General features: G+C 34.6%; 1 protein-coding gene across 1 annotated transcript in view; it reads left to right on the plus strand.

Moving 5' to 3' along the window:
- Positions 1 to 19,377, plus strand: part of Unc13c (unc-13 homolog C) — a 541,194-nt gene that overhangs the window by 250,175 nt on the left and 271,642 nt on the right. Inside the window, exons 14-16 of the mRNA XM_074065986.1 lie at positions 2,248 to 2,316; positions 4,156 to 4,245; positions 11,341 to 11,469. Coding sequence (XP_073922087.1) covers positions 2,248 to 2,316; positions 4,156 to 4,245; positions 11,341 to 11,469 — 288 coding nt within the window. The remainder of the gene's footprint in view (positions 1 to 2,247; positions 2,317 to 4,155; positions 4,246 to 11,340; positions 11,470 to 19,377) is intronic.

Here is a 19,377-nt window from a genome sequence, read left to right on the forward strand (position 1 = left end):
GCTGAATAATTTGGCAGTTCCTGACATTGTTGCATGCTCTTCAGGGAAACCTGTTTTAATCACTCTGTCTTTTGTTACTTCTCAGATCTCTCCATGCAGGCAGTAGGCCACCTCTGTTCTTGCAAAGGCCATCTCACACTAGTTAAATAGAAATATTGTAAATAAAATTACATCTCAAGCTGTCCCTGCTGTTTAAAGATTCTCTTTGAAAATTCAATCAGCAGCACACTTTTAATTTCATATCATCTGATGTTGTTTAGAATTCTGTGACTACAAGCCCAGCAGTTTTCTTCTGGTCTGCTGTTTTCCCAGCATATAAATTTTCCAACTGGGCCCTGAAGACCGAGGTGGAGAGACCATGTGAGATCTGTATCAGTCAGAATTCTACTCAGCTGCATGAAACAGAAACTCAAATAAATAAACTTAACTAAGTGAAAATTTTCCCCATGTAATTTAAAGTCTAAAGGAAAAGCTACTCAGGATTGTAATTTTTTTTTTTGATGTAGGTAGATAGGAGTAGGTATGGGTGGAGCCCCCTCTAGTTTCTGGCTCTACCAGTTTTGTCATTTGTTTAACTTTTAACCTTAGAAGTATGAAATAGGCTCTACCTTCCACCTTCTGTCTGAGTTGAAGTAAGGAAAAGGGAAAAGCACAATGGTTAAAAGGAAAAAGAAACTGAAAGCTGTATTTAACAAAGAATGCTATAGCAAGCACTAATAAAACAAATAACATCTGGCCAAGCATTCTCTTAGAATATTTTCAAATAATTATTCATTGATGATATGATTATTGAAATCATATATATGGCCTGCCCTGGAAGAAAAAAAATGCCTGAGAAGGTAAGGATTTCCTCTGGGGAACATTGGCACTTGAGATTATATTAGTAAGCAACAGTAGAAGAATGGATATTGAGCAGACGGCCAACACAATTGGCCCCAGTGCATTTAACAGGGTCAGTGATCTGGGCCATAGCATGGTTGACCAGTCACTTCAGCTGTCTTGATGATTTGTGCCAATCAAGAGGTCAGATGAAACATCCAGAGATAAAACATGACTCAGACAGACTTTTACAGTCATTCGAATGATTAACTTCACTGTAGCCCTAACCTGAGTATTATAGAGGCTCTTTTATTTATTTTTTGTTTTGATGGCAAGCCATTCCCCCCACATGGATGAAAGTTAGGGAGTTAATAAGAGACTGAATAGGTTGCCTTCTCTCCTGGGAAGATAAGAAAAGAGAGAGTGGAAAAGAAAAAACCTAAGACCTTTAACACACCTGTATTTGTTGGGGGAGAGCGTCATTACCTGCTTAATAAAATTTTATTTTTGTCAATACCTTCCAAAATGCAATTTGGTGTTTATAGAATGTTAATATAGGCAGAGACTTTTCTTGCAATTACTCCCATGTTTCCTCATTCTTCTTTTTTTTTTTTTTACTAAGAAAACTGAAGCTCGGAATAGAGTAGTATCTACCTATAGGGTTTGTGTGTGTGTGTGACTTTAATGTTTCCCCTTGTTTATATTTAATTCACACAATTTCAATCTTACTCTTACTAGCAAAACACTTTATTTTCATTAACTTCCAATACTTCCACCAGGCGGATAGTCCAACATGGACACAGCATCACATGTAGCAGCAACAATCTTGGGGGCTTGATTTTTATATTGCTTTCAGCACTAAGTCATAAACATTTTTTTAAAGCAATTAAATTGTTAAGTCTGTATTTGCTTCCAAAAGGAAAATGCTTATTGAAATTGTTATCACAAAATAACTGCTGTTTCCACTTTCATAGGTAGGAGGTTTTAAAGATCTATAATTTATTTACTGGGGATTTGGAGTATTACACTGTGGCAGAGAGAGGGGTGGGTTGTATTTTCCCTTGCTGACACCTTACATTGCTATGAATGATTACATATAGAGGAGTGCAGTGCCAGTTCATTTGTCTAAATTGTTCCACCAGAAGAACACAGCTAGCTCTCTATGTACTTTGTTAGAACAATTCTACCTTATTCATAACAGTGAGGCAATGTGGTGATTGGGAAGAGGATAGATTTGATGTCACAGAGACCTGAGTTTAAATGACTGCTGTGCTGCATACTACCTATATGATCTTGGACAAGTCACTGACATCTTTGATCCTTCCTTTCTGTAAAGTGGGAACAATAACTCATATAGAATCATTGTGAGGGCTATGTTTAGGGTTGCCTTTTATTTCCATCCTCATGTTTTGTGTTTTCTTGGTACAGAGGGAAAAATTTATAAAACTACTGGACCAGTTGCATAACTCTTTAAGGATTGACCTGTCAAAATATAGAGTAAGTACATTATCTGCCTACAGGTAAACTGTTCAGTTTGCTTCACATGAATTCCTGTCATGCTATAAAATTACTCATTGTGCAAAGGAAATGCAACCATACTGATTCTGGGTCCTGTAAGATCAGAAGTAATCTTGTAGATCTCTCTAGTTGTCAGGTACTGCACAATAACAGCAATACTCTTGGTGTATATGCATTTAGTTTGTGTTTTTAAATATAACCATCATATATAGTGATCCTCAGCTAATTCATGAAGTAGATATATAGCTCAGTTCTCATTTGGGAAATTTACCCCGTGTTACTTAGAGAGGCTGCTGATATTTCCTAAAATTCTGGAATTTCCACTGGAATTTTCTGCTTAACTCTCTCCTCCTAGATCAATATAATATGCTCATTCAAAGCTGTCCAGAGTTCATTGTCAGCATTCTATTATTTTACTTCCAGGTGAAATATATCCACACCCAAATATATTCGTGTATGTATGTACACAAATGTACATAAATATAATTTTAGTTATACAATGTCTTAGTTATAAAAATTAGTTATAAATCTTAGTTACAAAAAAGCTAGTCATAACCATAGCTGTTCTGTTACATCTCATGTTCCTTAATGGTTTAACCTAAACATTCTTATTGGCATATATGCATGTTGTCTCCTTTCATTTTTAATTAGCCTATTATAGGTTCCTTAATTGCATATTTTTGGAAATTGCAAAGCAAATTTTATCAAGGTCACATTGCATGTTGGAACTGAGAAGAGAAATGCAGGGCATGCCAGCCATATAAAAAGATATTTGGGGGCAAGGAGAACCTTGAGGCCACATAACTCACCATCATTTAGGCACCCCAGCCCTCCTTGCATTCATGAGAAATACCTAGAAGTTAGCTGTGGTTTTTCTGATGTCTATTTAGAAACCCAGCTTGAGAACAAATTAATATGAGAAATTTCTCAATGTTGAAAGCATTTCTTTATTCATATATTTTCTTAATTATACCTTCCGTTTCCTGAAAATTCTATTTTTATTATTTATTTGTTTTTTTGATGGTGTAGTCTACCATGGAGCCACACTCCTGGCCCTTTCTGCCTAGTTATTTCCTGAATAGGGTCTTACTGTTTTTTGCCTGGGCTGCCATCCTCCTACTTATGTCTTTTGTATAGCTTGGATTATAATATGTGCCACCATATCTGGCTTGTTTATTGAAATGGACTCTCACTACTATTTTGCCTGGGATGACCTTGAATCACCATCCTCCTGATCTCTGCCTTTTGAGTACCTGGGATTATAGGCATTTGAAGAACCGTCCTTTTAAATGACACATTTCACCAAACCTTACTAAAAGAAATTTTTTGTTGAAATTCACAGTACTTGAAGAGAGACTACATAGTGCAATCTTAATTTTTTTATTTTTACAGATTTCTTTCTAACTAAAAAAGTAAACATATCATGTATACAATGCACAAAGTATTTTTGAAAATAATGTTAACTATCTTTAGAAAATAGTGAAAGATTTTTGGATGCCTTCCCTTCTTTTAGTAGCAAAAACATCTTATGAACAAGATCAGCGGTGTTAATGTCGCAATACTATTGTACAATATTACGAAACCATGAGGTGAATAAAAGGGTACGCATTTCTAAGATGAAGAAGAGAATATTTTCAAACCTTCTAATTACCATACTGTTTTATCATAAAAATGTTTTCAGAGTATTTTAGGAATGTTATGCAAATGTTATGCAGTTTACTTCCTGTGCTCTTTCACAGTAAGCTGGTTTTAGTTTATTTTCCTACTAAGTATTTAAGTCTGGCTACTTTACCCATTTTCTGTTTCTTACTTAACCAGGAAAATTTTCCTGCCAGCAATAGTGAGCGACTGCAAGACCTCAAGTCAACTGTTGACCTGCTAACAAGCATCACCTTTTTTAGGCTGAAGGTATCTCAATCTATTTCTGTCATTGTCTTGGTGTGACATAAGAGCTTTATTCAAGAACAATTCATTTCTTAATAGAGCTGTGTTTTACACTCCTCCTGATCAGTACTGTCCAACCCCAGCAATTAACCCTGAGCTTAATGAATCTTCCAGTGTAAGGTATATTGGAGAAAGAAGTCTGTGGACACTCTGATACACTTGGCTCAAGATATAGTTTTCAATTAAACTTACCTTGAATAAGGCTCTCAAGTAAGTGGGTATGCCACTTTTATAAAGGTCTCAAAGAAAAGCAAGTGGAAATGGAGTTCACTTAGTTAACTCAGCTGTTTTGTGATATTTCATTATAAGACAGGAGGTTACTCTTAGGAACCCAGTGGTGGCAACTTCCATTTTCAGCCTTGGCAGAGTTTATATTGGAATATATTTGATCACTTAGTCCATTGGTATAATTGGCTATTATCTACCAAACATCTGGGTACCTTGTTTCAGATACATCTTCTCTGCTTTAATAGCAAGCTCTCTATATTCATAATTTTGGTCACCAATTCAACCCAAGTCTTTTCAAAAACAGTTCACCAGGCTATGGGCTAAGCATTTTCACTTTCAAAGGATGAAAACATTCTTGGTCAGAATGCACAGGGACAGAAAAAATACATTTTTCTTAGTTGCCCATGACCTTTTTTATTTATTTACTCAAGACATTAAAAATGTATTTTATAATATAAGAGATAGAAAACGAAAACATACTAGTATCAGTGCTCTTTTAGTTTGTTTAAAGTTTGATTAAAGTCATTTGGCATAAATCAGGCTTTCATGGGTAACTGGATAACTAGATTGACATCCATTCTCACCGCCTGGTAGCAGCTGCTCAGGCAGCGTGCAAGAGAACAACAGTGAGACCCAGTAAAGTCTCACTGGGAAGTTGACTCAGATGGACAGGTGATGCCAGCCACTGCCACTGATAAGTGAGGAAATAGGACTGGGGGAAGAGAGTGCCAACACAGTGCTAAGCATCTGCCATGCCTTGGTTACAATCCTCCCAGTACTTAGAAAACACAACATCCTCAAGTGTGTAACTCCCCCTCCCCCACCCTCACTATCCACTGATTACCTTGCTTCTTATTTCACTTAAAATCCTCAAGTGTGTAACTCCCCCTCCCCCACCCTCACTATCCACTGATTACCTTGCTTCTTATTTCACTTAAAATCCTCAAGTGTGTAACTCCCCCTCCCCCACCCTCACTATCCACTGATTACCTTGCTTCTTATTTCACTTAAAATCCTCAAGTGTGTAACTCCCCCTCCCCCACCCTCACTATCCACTGATTACCTTGCTTCTTATTTCACTTAAAAGAAACAGGAGTAAAGAGAAAAGAGTATCCTCAAGTTCCTGCAGCATAATTCTACTACCTACTGCATCTTGTTGCTTATCTGCCTGTGGCCATTGTGTCTTCCTTCTTTTTTATTACAACTAATGGCCCATCTCTTCTAGAAATGACCGTCTCTTCCACCTGTGCAATTATTTCGTCTTTTCTTGTATACTAACACATTGGTCCAGCCATCCTTCCCATTCTGCTGAATTACCAATTTTTCCCTCTCTACTGGTACTGCCCATTACCAAATATGTTTTTAATTTCTCACTCTTTAAAATACTGCCTGACTCCACCTCTTTCTGTAGCTTCTACCCCAGATCCTCTTTGCCCCAGTTCCAAAACTCTTCCAAATCATATTCTACACATTTTCTTTCTGCTTTCTTTCCTCCATTGTCCTTTAAACAAATGTTCTCCTCCAATCATCTTTTGTTCTAATTATAGACAGTAATTCAGTCCTTTTGTTGTAGAGGTCTATTAATTTTGACAAATGTGTAGTTGCATAATCATCACCACAGTAAGATGCAGAACAGTTCTAAAAACCTGCACAAGTGCCTTGTAGTGTCTATTTGTACTCAGTCCTTCTCCACCACCAATGTTCTTTACTTGTAGGTCTGGCTTTTCCAGAGCATCATGTAATTGATCTATGCTACACTATCATAACATGTTAGAGATCCATTAATGTTGTTGAGTGTATCAAGAGCTCACTCTTTTTTGTTGCTGAGTAGTAATTGTATATGCACTACAGATTGTTTATTCATTCACTGACAGACATTTGGGTTGTTTCCAATTTGAGGTTATTACAAATAAAACTTATAAATATGCATGTACAAGTTTATTGTGTAAGCATAACTTTCATTTTCCTTGGGTAAAATCCCCAGCTGCAATGCATAGTTATTGGTGATTCCATCTGTTCTGTGTCTTCTAGTAAAGTTTGTTAGTATTTATTAATTCTCTCTCTCTCTCTCTCTCTCTCTCTCTCTCTCTCTCTCTCTCTCTCTCTCTCTGCCTAACATTGTCTCTTATTGTGAACTTTAAATTTTTCTAAAACTTGATAATGTGGAGCACATTTCCTGGCCTGATTTTGTATCTAAATATCTCTTGTCATGCAGAAATGAATGCTCATTTTCATTAGGTTATTTTCTTATTGTTGATTGTTTTTGACTACTAAAATTAAAAGATAAAACTACATTTATTATGCACATAATATTTTGAAAAATGAATACATTTGAGTAGCTAAACATAGCTAATTAACATGCATTACTTCACAAACTTATTTTTGTGGTGAAAATACTTTAAAATCTATTCTTTTTTGTATTTTTCAAGAATACAATATTCTTGAGTTTTAAGAATTCTTTGCTACCTTCTGGATACAAGCTCTTTTTCAGATATATGCTTTGTTAATATTTTCATGACAGCCATTCTGGCTTGGGGGAAAGGATATTTTCTTGTGGTTTTGATCTATATTTCTTTGATAACTAAAGGTGTTGAGTATTTTTTCATATATTTGGCCATTTGTATTTCTTCTTTTGAGATATGTCCATTGACGTGATCTGCTCATTTTTAAACTGAATTATCTTTTGTTGTGAAGTTTTTAAAAATTTTTTTGTGTCCTAGATATAAGTCCTCATTAGATGAATAGTTTACAAATATTTCCTCCCATATGTAGGTTGTATATTTACTCTGTTAATTGTTTTATTTTGCTACACAGAGCATCTTCATTTGACATAATTCCATTTGCTTTTGTTGCTTGTGTTACAGGGGTTTTATGCAAAAAAACACATCATTTCCTAAACTAATGCCATGAGGTAGCTCCCCGTACTTTCAGGTCTTATTCTTAGGTCTGTTTTGAGTTGATGTTTGTATAAGTTGAGTGGTAAAGGCCAAGTTTCATCCTTCTGCATATGGATATCCAGTTTCCCAGATCATTTACTGAAGAAACTAACCTGTCTACAGTGTGTGATTTTGGTGCCTTTGTTGAGAATCAGTTGGCTGTAGATGCATGAATTTATTTCATTTGGTCTATGTGTCTGTTTTTATGCCAATAAATGTCATCTTGGCTATTAAAGACCTATAGTATGTTTTGAGATCAAGTATTATCATGCATCCAAATTCATGCTTTTTGCTCAAGAATACTGTAACAAATAGAGTCTTTTGTGCTTTCATATAAAATATAGTATTATAGTTTTCTAATTCCATGAAGATTGTAACTGTTAATTTGATAGGTATTATGTTGAATTCATAAATTGCATTGGGCAGTATGGAAATTTTAATAATATAAATTATCCTAATCCATGAACATGAGAGGTCTTTACATTTTTTTGTGTGTCTTCTTCAATTTCTTTGATCACTGTTTTATAATTATTGTAGAGATCTTTCACTTCCTTGGTTGAATTTATTCCTAAATATTTTTGTAGTTATTGAGTAGGATTAATTTTACATTTTCTTTTGCTATAAATCCATTACCAGTGTATAGAAAAGCTACTGATCTTTCTGCTAACTTTGAGCCTACTACTTTACTAAATTTATTTATCAGCTTTAATAGTCTTTAGGTTTTCTACACTTAGGATCATGTCATTTGCACACAGAGATGCTGGGGCTTCCTACTTTCCTATTGGTGTCTTTTATTTCTTAATCTAGCCTAATTGCTCTAAAACTTCCATGATTATGTTGTATAAGAGTGGTGAAAGTGGATATCTTCACCTTCTTCCAGATCTTAGGGAAAACACTTTTCCCCATTCAGTATGATGCTGACTACTGATTTGTCATATGTAGTCCCTATTATACTCAGATGCATTCCTTCTATACTTAATTTGTTCAGAGTTTTTCCATGAAGAGATTTTACCTTTATTGAATACTTTTTCTGTATCTATTGAGATAATCATAGTATTTTTTCCTTCATTCTGATTTGCAGATATTGAACCATCTTTGTATCATTAGCATAAATCACATGTAATCAAGGTAAATAATTTTTTGATGTGTTGCTAGACTCAGTTTGCTAGGATTTTATTAAGAACTTTCATATCCATGTTGATTAGGGTTTTTGCCGTATTATCATTTCCTCCTTCCCTTCCTCCCCGTTTCTTCTCTCTCTTCCTCCCTCCCTCTCTCTCTCTCTCATCTTTGTCTGGTTTTGGTAATGCTGGCCTTGTAGAAAGACTTTGGAAGAGCTACATTCTTTTCAATTTTTGGAATAGTTTGAGAAGAGCTGATGTTATTTCACCTTTAAAAGTTTGGTAAAATTCAGCAACAAGCCCTCTGGTTCTGGATTTTTCATTGTTCAGGTACTTTTTATTACTGACTCAGTCTTACTATTAGTTATTAGTCTGTTCTGCTTTTCTGTTTTTGTGTTTCAATTCTGATAGGCTACATGTGTCCAGAAATTTATTCATTTCTTCTAGGTTTCCAGTTTGTTGCCTTACAGTTTTTCACAAGAGTGAGTCTCTAATGATTCTTTGTATTACAGTTATCACTTATAATGTTTCCTTTTTTATCCCTAATTTCTTTTTAATTTGTGACTTTTTTCTTTACAGTTAGTTGGGTAAAGGTTTGTCAATTTTATTTACATTTTCAAAAAAATTCTGTATTTAACTGATCTTTTGTGTTATTTAGACTCCATTTTCCTTATTTCTGCCCTAATTTTTGTTATTTCTTTCCTTCTATTAATTTTGGATTTGGTTTGTACTTGCTTTTCTATGTCTTTTGTGTGTGTTGTTAAATTACTTATTTGAAATCTTTCTGGGGTTTTTGTTTTATTTTTAATGTAGGTGTTTATTGTTATAAACATCTTTCTTATTAATGTTTGCAAACCCATATAATTTTAGTATATTATATATCCATTTTCATTTGTTTCAAAAATTTTTTAATTCCCTTTTGATTTATTCAATAACCACTGCTTGTTTTAAAGCATTTTGTTCCATTTCCATGTATTTGTACAATTTATAAAATTTGTATTATAGTCTTGAGTTTTATTCCATTATGGTTAGAAAGCAGCATAAAGTAATTAAGATTTTTAAACAATCTTAAAACTTTGTTTGTTGCTTTACATGTGATCTATCCTAGAGAATTTTTCGTGGACTGATGAGAAGACTGTGTATTCTGTAGCTGTTAGATGAAAAGTTATATAACTGTCTAGTTGCTCTGTAGTACGTAGTTGAATTCTGATGTTTCATTGTTGAATTTTTAATTCAGATAATCTGTAAACTCATAAAAGTGGAGTATTGAAATCCCACACTATTACCATATTGGAACTTGTCTTTTCCTTAAGATCTAATGTTTGCTTTAAACTTAAATATATGCTCTTCCATTAGACATGACATTGGGAATTGTCATGTCTTTTGATTGAATTAATACTTTGATCATTAAACAATGACCTTCTTTGTCTCTTTTTTATAGGATTTTACTTAATACCTATTTTATCTGATATAAGTGCAGCTACTTCTGCCCACTTTTGTTTTCGGTTTGTGTGCAATATCTTTTTCTATTCCTTCACTTTCAGTCTGTGTGTCTTTACAGGTGAAGTGAGTTTTTTTAGGGGGTATATCTTAGGTCTTTTTTTCAATACATTCTAACAGTATATATCTTTTCATTGTGTAATTTAATCTGTAATTTGCTATTTTTCTTAATTTGTAAAGACTTACTCTTGCCTTTGCATTAATTTTCTTCTGGTTATTTTAAATATCTTTTGTTCTTTTTATCCTCTTTTGTTGTTTTTGTATTTAGTTGGTTTTCTGTATTGATAAGGTTTGATTCTTTTCTCTTTCTCTTTTGTGTATTTGATCTTCTATTGATTTTTACATTTTATATGTTTTCATGATGGTACTTACCATTCTTGTCTAAATATAGGATTCCCTTAAGCATTTTTTGTAAAGCTAATCAGGTGGTGATAAATGAAAGAAATCTTTTGTTTCTTTTTTTCATTTTCTTAGTGGGACTGGGGTTTGAACTCAGGACTTCTCTCTTGCAAAGCAGGTGCTCTACCTCTGGAGCCACACCTCCAGTCCATTTTGCTCTGGTTATTTTGGAGATGGGTGTCTCATGAACTATTTGCCCATGCTGGCCTTGAACCATGATACCCCAAATCCCAGCCTCCCAAGTAGCTAGAATTACAGGCATGAGGTACCAAATTAAGTTAGGTCATTTTGCTCTTCTAGTCAAAGTGCCAAGTTTTTCCTAATTTAATCAGAACTCAGGTTCTTATAGTAGGCTATATGTTGTTTTCCCCATTTGCATCTTGTCATGATTGTGACTTCATCTACTATTGCTGTCCACTGTATTGATCCTATTTCAGTGACATACTTCCTAACCCTTCTCCACTACTTTTTTCTTTTCAGCATGCATTACTGTGTACCATATTTCACTTGCTTTCTATTTATCTGCCACAATCTAAGCCTGTGGTAAAGAGATCTTGTTCATTGCTGATAGTTGTTCATTGCAATATCACTGTGATCTGACATATAGTAAGCAATAAATATTTGTCAATTGATAAAATACAACTATTTAAATGTTGGTTATTGGTCACCTTAGGTTTTCCTGTTTGAATGTTTACAACTATATACATTATTGATAAGTTGCTATATCAGAAAGTTAAAATGAATATTTCTACATTTAAAAGTTTTCTCAGACCACATTTCTTAAATATAAACAAATCAACTATGGTATATTGTTTAAGTGGTTTTTATTGGATCACAAACATTCTACATGTTTAAGGAAATAATTTATCTCTCAGGTTCTAGAGCTGCAGAGTCCCCCAAAGGCCAGCATGGTGGTGAAAGACTGTGTCAGGGCGTGCCTGGATTCTACATACAAGTACATCTTCGACAATTGCCATGAACTCTATTCCCAGCTAATAGACCCGGTAAGAAAAGATGTATGTGTTTTATGATCTCTACGCTTCTTTCTAATGTATTTTTCAGTAAGTTTATAATGACAGTAAATGGGAAAGCATGCTCATTTAATGTTGTAATAGCTGCAGGTTTGAGAATTTCTATACTGTTTCTTCACATCTGAGCATCACATTCATATACATGAGCTAATTTGCATCTCACAATAACTTTATGTAGTAAAGGCATATATTGTACATATTATTGCTCAGCTCTAGAAGAATGAAGTGATTTGCTAAAAGTCACAAAGTGGCAGATTTGGTTCTACCTGTTAGGATACCAACTTCTGTTGCTGTGTTCTTCCCCTAACTTAAATTGCCTCTCTGATCATTTTACCCCACAAAAGTGATAGATGGGGAAATTTTTATCACAACAGGATAGTAAAATTATTATAATGTTAATTTGTTAGTAAGAATCATGTCGAGGCTATTAAAAAAAACACAGAAGGTAAATGAAGCAGCATCATATACTTGTCACTAGAAAACTAAACATGAACATTTAGCATTATTTGTTCTTCTCTTTATCATTTAAAGACACTAAATATGTGACATAAAATGACATTTCACTTTATATTTCTTCCAAATTCCATCCTTTTTCTTTCCTTTTCACAGAGGTGAACAAAGATGTTATATGAATGAGTTTTATCCTTTCACCTGTGTTCAAAGAACTTGAGTTTTACCTTCTGTGAAGTGCCTATTAATATTTTGATGATTCATTTCTCTTGGCATGCTTCTCTTTTCCTTTTCAATTTGTAGTTATTCTAAAATATACTCCAAATATTTCTGTTTTGTAGCTTATGTGGATTTCATATATCCCCTCTTATAATGTGTCTTTTTTCACTGGAGTTTTTTAATGCACACTATGAGATATAGATCGCTATTACTTCTAGAAAATTGGTATTTGGTGTTGGTATTTTATAATGTGTGAATTGTCTATCCTCCTGTCTGAAGAATGTAGTTTCCATGGAACTTTTCTGGCTCCATAGGCAAGGAAAATTCTAGAAAGCAAAGGTCAGATGAAGGCAGGTAGCACCCCAAACCAAACTGGGTTTCAAGCTAGATTTCATTCTGGGATCACTGATTCCTTTGCCTAATTTGAGGAAAAAAAACAAAAAACTTAAAGCTGGAGTTTGGCATTGTATAAGCAAAACTGTGTATAACCTCATGCTTGTTTATAATTTTAGTTTGTCAACTGCACCACAGATGCTCTAATTTGAAATACATTTTTGGATTCCTGGTGATTAAAGTAGCTCTCACTTGCTCTTTCCCAATGGCTTCCATTGGTCTGTACTCTACTCTCTCTTCCTCCCACAGGCCTTTTCAGTTCTACTTTTTTTTTATATATCATTGTCTTTATTTTACCCAAAAGGTAAAATACAAACTTCTTGTAATATGTAGCCACAGAGTTGAGGCAATGGTGGGCGAAGTGCGGGGTCATTAGATAGAAAGTACTCAGAGGTAACCTCAAGGTACTGGGGGATTCTGGCTAAACCAATCTGACAGAATTCTTGCTGAAGGCAGACCAGGCTGATCAGATATCATCCTGGGGACAAGTAGAGAAAGGAAACTCAAAAGGTCAAAGGATGAGGTGGGGGAAGTTCTGGATTAACTGACGTAAAAGACTTTTACTAAAGTTGGACAATGCAGAAACTAACATGGGACCCCAAAGGTTGAGGCATTGCTAAAAAGAATGCTCAGAAGAATCTGACCAATGTTTGGTCAAAGAAAGAATCTTTTCCAACATGCATACTCAGTGAATGACTCAAGCTGCCAAAGTCATCTGGAACTTCTAACTTAATGTCTTTCTAACACATAAATAATTATCACAAAAATAATCACCTATGAGAAAGTCTCATAGGCAATTCCTATAAAGCAAATGTGCCACTAACAAAAAGCAAATAATTTGTATCACATCAAAATAAATCAAACATAGCTTAGAATTTTCAATTTAGTTTTGAAAAACAAAAAATTTACATAATTTGCGTAGTAAATAGATTGCTTTTTAGTAGCTAGGTCTGTGGATTTCATATGAAATCTTTTCAATGTTTGGAACTAAGCTCTAAGTATAAGAAAAAGATGTTTCCATAAACATTGTTCAAATTTGAAATTCTAATAAAAGTACTCATTGGATCTGAATAATTTAGGGAGCTAATACTCCCTGGAACCATCCTAAAGCCATCTAGGGATAACTCAAGGGTAGAGTGTGATCTTCTGCCACTGGACTACTACAACATTCAAAATAGATCCAAAAAACTTCAAAATACATCCAAAGCCTGGCCACATTTCACTAGCTCCATGTTTCTAACCTGGTCCAAGCTTCCAGTGCTGATCACTTGGTTTGCTACATAACTTCCTCACAGAGGTAAATGCATTCACCCTACCTCTCATTGTCTAGTCTCAGCAAATAACCAGAGTTGTCCTTTAAAAAAGTAAGTCAGATCATATCATTCTTCATAGGAAGCAGTGTCCTGTTCTGTGATGAACTTGGTGCTTGCCTTTTGCCAAGCACTGGGACATGTGGCAGGGTTCTGGGCAATAAGAAATGAAAGTCACTTCTACTCCCAACCCATAAAACCTCTTGAAATATCCTCCAGCTCTCTCTCCTGCTACAGCAATATGAAAGGACAATATTCCAGATGGATGAGCTACCAGATGGAGAAGAGCTGCCCAACTAGTTTTAGACTTTGGATGATTAATTGCATCAAGTCACTGATAGAGATTTATTTGTTACCACAGCATAAACCAGTGTATTTTAACTAGTAAGCCTTGAAATCCATTTCCAATAAGCCACTTAAAGTATTTATAATATATCCATGCAAGGTCTGAGCCCTGACTCTCTTTCCTTACTTCATCTTTACTTTGCATCCTATGATTCAGTACACTAAGCTCCATGAAGTCTTTTCTTACATTATCTTTACCTAAATAGAGTGAGCTTTTCCTTCCTAACCCCTCTCCTCATGGCTAGCTTCAGCCAGCTGACCTTTTCTTCAGAATGCCCTTAACCTCTCTTAGCTAGATTAGATGCTTCTGTTCACTTTTCTCCTAATGCCTGACTGTCACTACCATATACTTGAATGAAACATTGATTGGGTACCCAATATCCGTTTGACCCATCTTGTTCATTGAACTGTGAGTTTCATGTTTGTATCCCAGTGTATAGTGGTGTGCCTGACTCAGAATAGGACTGATAAACAAAGTAATTAGCTAGTAAAGAATAAACTTTATAAAATAGTATTGCCTCTATTAGTTATCTAGAGTCTCCTTCAGTGACTCTAAAGTTTATGGTCAAGAGCATGAACTCTGATATCAAAACCCTGAGTTCAAATCTCAGCTTTATTGCTTAGCTTTGTGACCTCGATGAGCTACTTAGGCCCTTCGTGTCTCAATTTTGTTATGAGGGTATCATATTTAAATTCATGCTACTTCTGTTTTTTTCTGAGTTCTCTCTTGCTTATGTAATGCATGAAACCAAAAATCAAGAATTCTAAGGCTATTAGACACACGACGATTCTAATTATTTAAATGTGGAAGCATACTTTCTCTCTCCAAAGGGATTTTAAAAAAGCCATTTAAAAATGAAAGGTTTGGAATAAAAAAGGAAAATCAATTTGTTAGAAAGTCTGGACACATGGTCTCCTCCCATCTGGTTTAGCACTTATCTTGGCTAAACCACCCACTCAGTGTCCTTCAATTTAGCATAATCAGCTCCTCTGTGTGCATGTAGACAGGTGATTGTTCTCTTGCACAGAGATTCATGAGAAATCAGTCCATAAACTAGGATAGGTATTCATTCAGCAAACATATATTCAACACAGCTATATGCAAGATTTTCATAAATTTGAGGGTAACACAAGGAACAAATGATAATTTCTTGAGAATAAAAATAACTGAGAAAACATTTCAAACAGGTATGAAAATGTTTCAGCTTATCCTCTTCAGGAAGAACATCCATATAAAGGCAAGAGATCTGTCATCTGAAGGTTACTTTAGGAACAATGTCCAGCAGCATGGCAAATTAATTGGATAATCTAAACAGTAATCGTCACCAATCTAGAATACATCTATTTCACTAAAATCAATGAGAAAACCTGTATTTGTGGAAGGGAAGGATAGATAAGACTTCCTTTGTAAATATATTTCTAATGGAATGATCCTGAGCTATTTTCAGATGAATAACTCAGTTCCATGAAAGCCAGTCAATAAAAGAACCTTTTTCAATACACCAAAAAACAAAATGTTTATCAATTGATTTCATCTGTCTTTACCCATGCATACCTGTCCTGACCTAGAAACTTGTTTATATAGATAATCCAAATCAAGACAATGAAAACCGATACACGCTTGATCTAAAGATGCTGCTGTTTTAATTTTAAATGTTTTGGTCACATTAAGTGGTTTATTGAATAACTGTCTAAGAAAAATTTACCAAGATCTCTCTTAACTAAAATACACTTATCCTTTTAACTTTGAAGAACACCTAGGGTGATTTTTTTTTCTAAATCTGATTTTGAATCTAATTGGAAAATTTATAGCTAAACATAAAAAGCAATCAGTCTAAAGTATTTGGCATTCATGTGATAATTTCTTTTGAAATTTTGAAATGACCTTGTTTTGTTACAGCACAGCATGATTGATATATAACTAAGGTGAAAATGTATCATTTAACAAAGAGCGAGGCATTTAAAACCAATAAGAACATTTTCCTGCTTTATTAATTTTTGGAGTTATTGAGAACCATACATGCATGCTTATGAAAAATCACATAATATGCTTAACTTCCTTGTTTCCCTCTCAAATCAAACCGCTTACCTCTTACCTCAGAGGCAATCTCTACTATGAGTTTGATATAAGCTTTCTGATTCATCTTTGTGCACATTTACTTTATTTGTCTACCATCCACTTGTGATATGCTCTTTGTCTCCATCAAATTATGATAAATTATGTTGTAGTGGTAGGCAGTAGAGTTTTATGGTTGCATGTACTAATTCCAGAAACAGACTGTCTAGATGTTACTATTTGAATGAGTTCTTCTATTGTTTTAAAAGCTCAGTAACACTTTTGAGAGCTATCTATGCTGATAATGTAAGTACACTTAGTTTTTTGTATTTAAATTTTTAAGCGATACTTAAGACATTATTTTTAGAGCTGTGTATAGCATAAATATACCACAATTTTATATAAATCATTTTTTTACTATCTCAAACAAGAGAGTAATGAATATCTTTGTGATGTGTACACCTTCTAGTCCATTCTCTCAAAAGACAAGAGAATGACTCCCTTTTCTCCATTTCCCTTTCTACTACAGGAATTGATACTTCATATTGAGCCATCATGTATGATGTGAACAAGAACACCCTTTACTTTTTCACATGTCCTAAGACTTTTTTCATGTCTGATTCTTGAAGTAAACACTGACTTTAATGAAAACAGAAACTCCAGGAATATTATTGAGTTTATAGTTCATAACCTGGTGCCTGACACAGAATAGCAAAAATCAACAAATACCCAAATGGTCTATACTTAGATTCCAACATTTCCCTTAGCTCAAGTTTTTTAAAAACTCTAAATTTCTGGAGCTAAATATGGTGTATTTGTGTAATATTTCAAATCAAGTGCTTAATCTTCAGAAAGCCTCTCAATTGATATGATTTTAACATATGACAAGTAGAGTACTGAGTCATATTTTTATGACTCTTTCTGACTCATTTGATCATATATCAGTGGTGACCACCATTGTAGAACCAAGGAGTATAATCAATATTTCATCAAGTAGTTTTTATTTCCATGTATTCTCACTTTAGAAAGTTTTATTCTTTATCCTTAATTCAAAATGATACCAGACAGAAATTATATGCTTCTTTGTGTTTTAATGCCTTTGATTAACTTGTTGGGAACATATAGTATTTCATTGAAGGTAGTACATTGAGTTACCTCACTCAAAATTTATTCTATCTGTCACACCATGGCTTTTGTACTTACTTGGGAAGTCAGTGGACCTTAAATCTGTTAGTTTTAAAATGTAGTCATTGGTTTAGATATGGGACATTTTAGAAAATCAAATTATACTAAATTCATAAAGAGTTCCTTAAACATAATGAGATGAAAATATACATTTCCTTACAATTGTTTGATATTAGGTTAGTGGTTTCCATATTTCCTTACTACTAAAAATCACCTGGAAATTTCATTGAAATAAATGATCTTATCTACTTCAGAACCAACAAAATAGACTTAAAGACTATCAGAAAAATGTATTTTTAAGAAGTTCTTCAGAGGTGGTACAAACAATGTATACATACATAAGTAAATGTAAAAAAAAAAGAAAAAAATTTTAAGTTCTTCAAATGCTTGCTGATATTAGGCAAGTAGTATAATTTTTTGTATTTCTTTTTTTTATCATTTTACATTTACTCACATGCATATACATTGCCCCCCCAACCCCCTGCTTGGGGACAGAACCTGTCTCACCCTCTTGTTTTCTGATTTTGTTGAAGAGAAAACATAGGAGATGATAAGAAAGACAGTGTTTTTGCTAGTTTAAAATAAAGATAGCTATACAGAGAGATTCCTAGCATTGCTTCCATGCACATGTGTATGGCAACCCACATTAGTTCATCTCTACTAGACCTCTTCACTACTTTCCAGTCCCCTTCCCGTAGTGGCCTCTGCCAGTTTAAGATTACTATATTAACTCCTCTACGGTAAGCAGGTCAACCACATTCAAGTTTTGGGTTTCCTTCCCTTTCCCTACTCCTTTCATGTACGTTCTCTCCTTAGTATGTGACCCATGTCCAAAAATAATACTACTGCATTTGTTTTAGGTCTATAATCCACATATGAGGGAGAACATGTGATTTTTGTCCTTCCAAGCCTGGCTAACTTCGCTTAAGATGATGTTCTCCAGCTCCATCCATTTACTTGCAAATGACAAAATTTCATTCTTTGTGGCTGAATAAAATTTCATTGTATATAAATACCACATTTTCTTAATCCATTTGTCAGTAGTGGGGCATTTGGCTATTTCCATAGCTTTGCTATTATGAATACTGCTGCAATAAACATGGGTGTGCAGGTGCCTTTGGAATAACCTGAGTCCCATTCCTTCAGATATATCCCCAGGAGTGGTATTGCTGGATCATATCTCAGATCTATGTTTAGTTTTCTTTTTTTTAAGAACCCTCCATAATGTTTTCCAAAGAGGTTATACTAGCTTACATTTCCACCAGCAGTGTATGAGGGTTCCTTTTTCCCTGGCATTCTCCCCAACATTTGGTGGTGGTGGTGTTCTTGATGCTAGCTAGTCTAACAGGAGTGAGGTGGAACCTTAGCATGGTTTTGATTTGCATTTCCTTTATGGCCAGAGATGGTGAGCATTTTTTCATGTGTTTTTTGACCATTTGGACTTCTTCCTTTGAAAAAGTTCTGTTTAGTTCAGTTGCCCACTTCTTGATTGGTTCATTGATTTCCCAACCCTCCCCCCACAGGACTCAGGAAAACACTTTATTTTTTTTTATTATTCATATGTTCATACAAGGCTTGGGTCATTTCTCCCCCCTGCCCCCATCCCCTCCCTTACCACCCACTCCACCCCCTCCCTCTCCCCTCCACCCCCTCAATACCCAGCAGAAACTATTTTGCCCTTATCTTTAATTTTGTTGAAGAGAGAGTATAAGCCATAATAGGAAGGAACAAGGGTTTTTGCTAGTTGAGATAAGGACAGCTATACAGGGAGTTGACTCACATTAATTTCCTGTGCATGTGTGTTACATTCTAAGTTAACTTTTTTGGTCAAACCTTTTCTCTAGTTCCTGTCCCCTTTTCCCATTGGCCTCAGTTGCTTTTAAGGTATCTGCTTTACTTTCTCTACGTTAAGGGCAACAAATG

The sequence above is a fragment of the Castor canadensis genome, chromosome 2 (assembly GCF_047511655.1).
Source record: "Castor canadensis chromosome 2, mCasCan1.hap1v2, whole genome shotgun sequence".
NCBI classification, from domain to species: domain Eukaryota; kingdom Metazoa; phylum Chordata; class Mammalia; order Rodentia; family Castoridae; genus Castor; species Castor canadensis.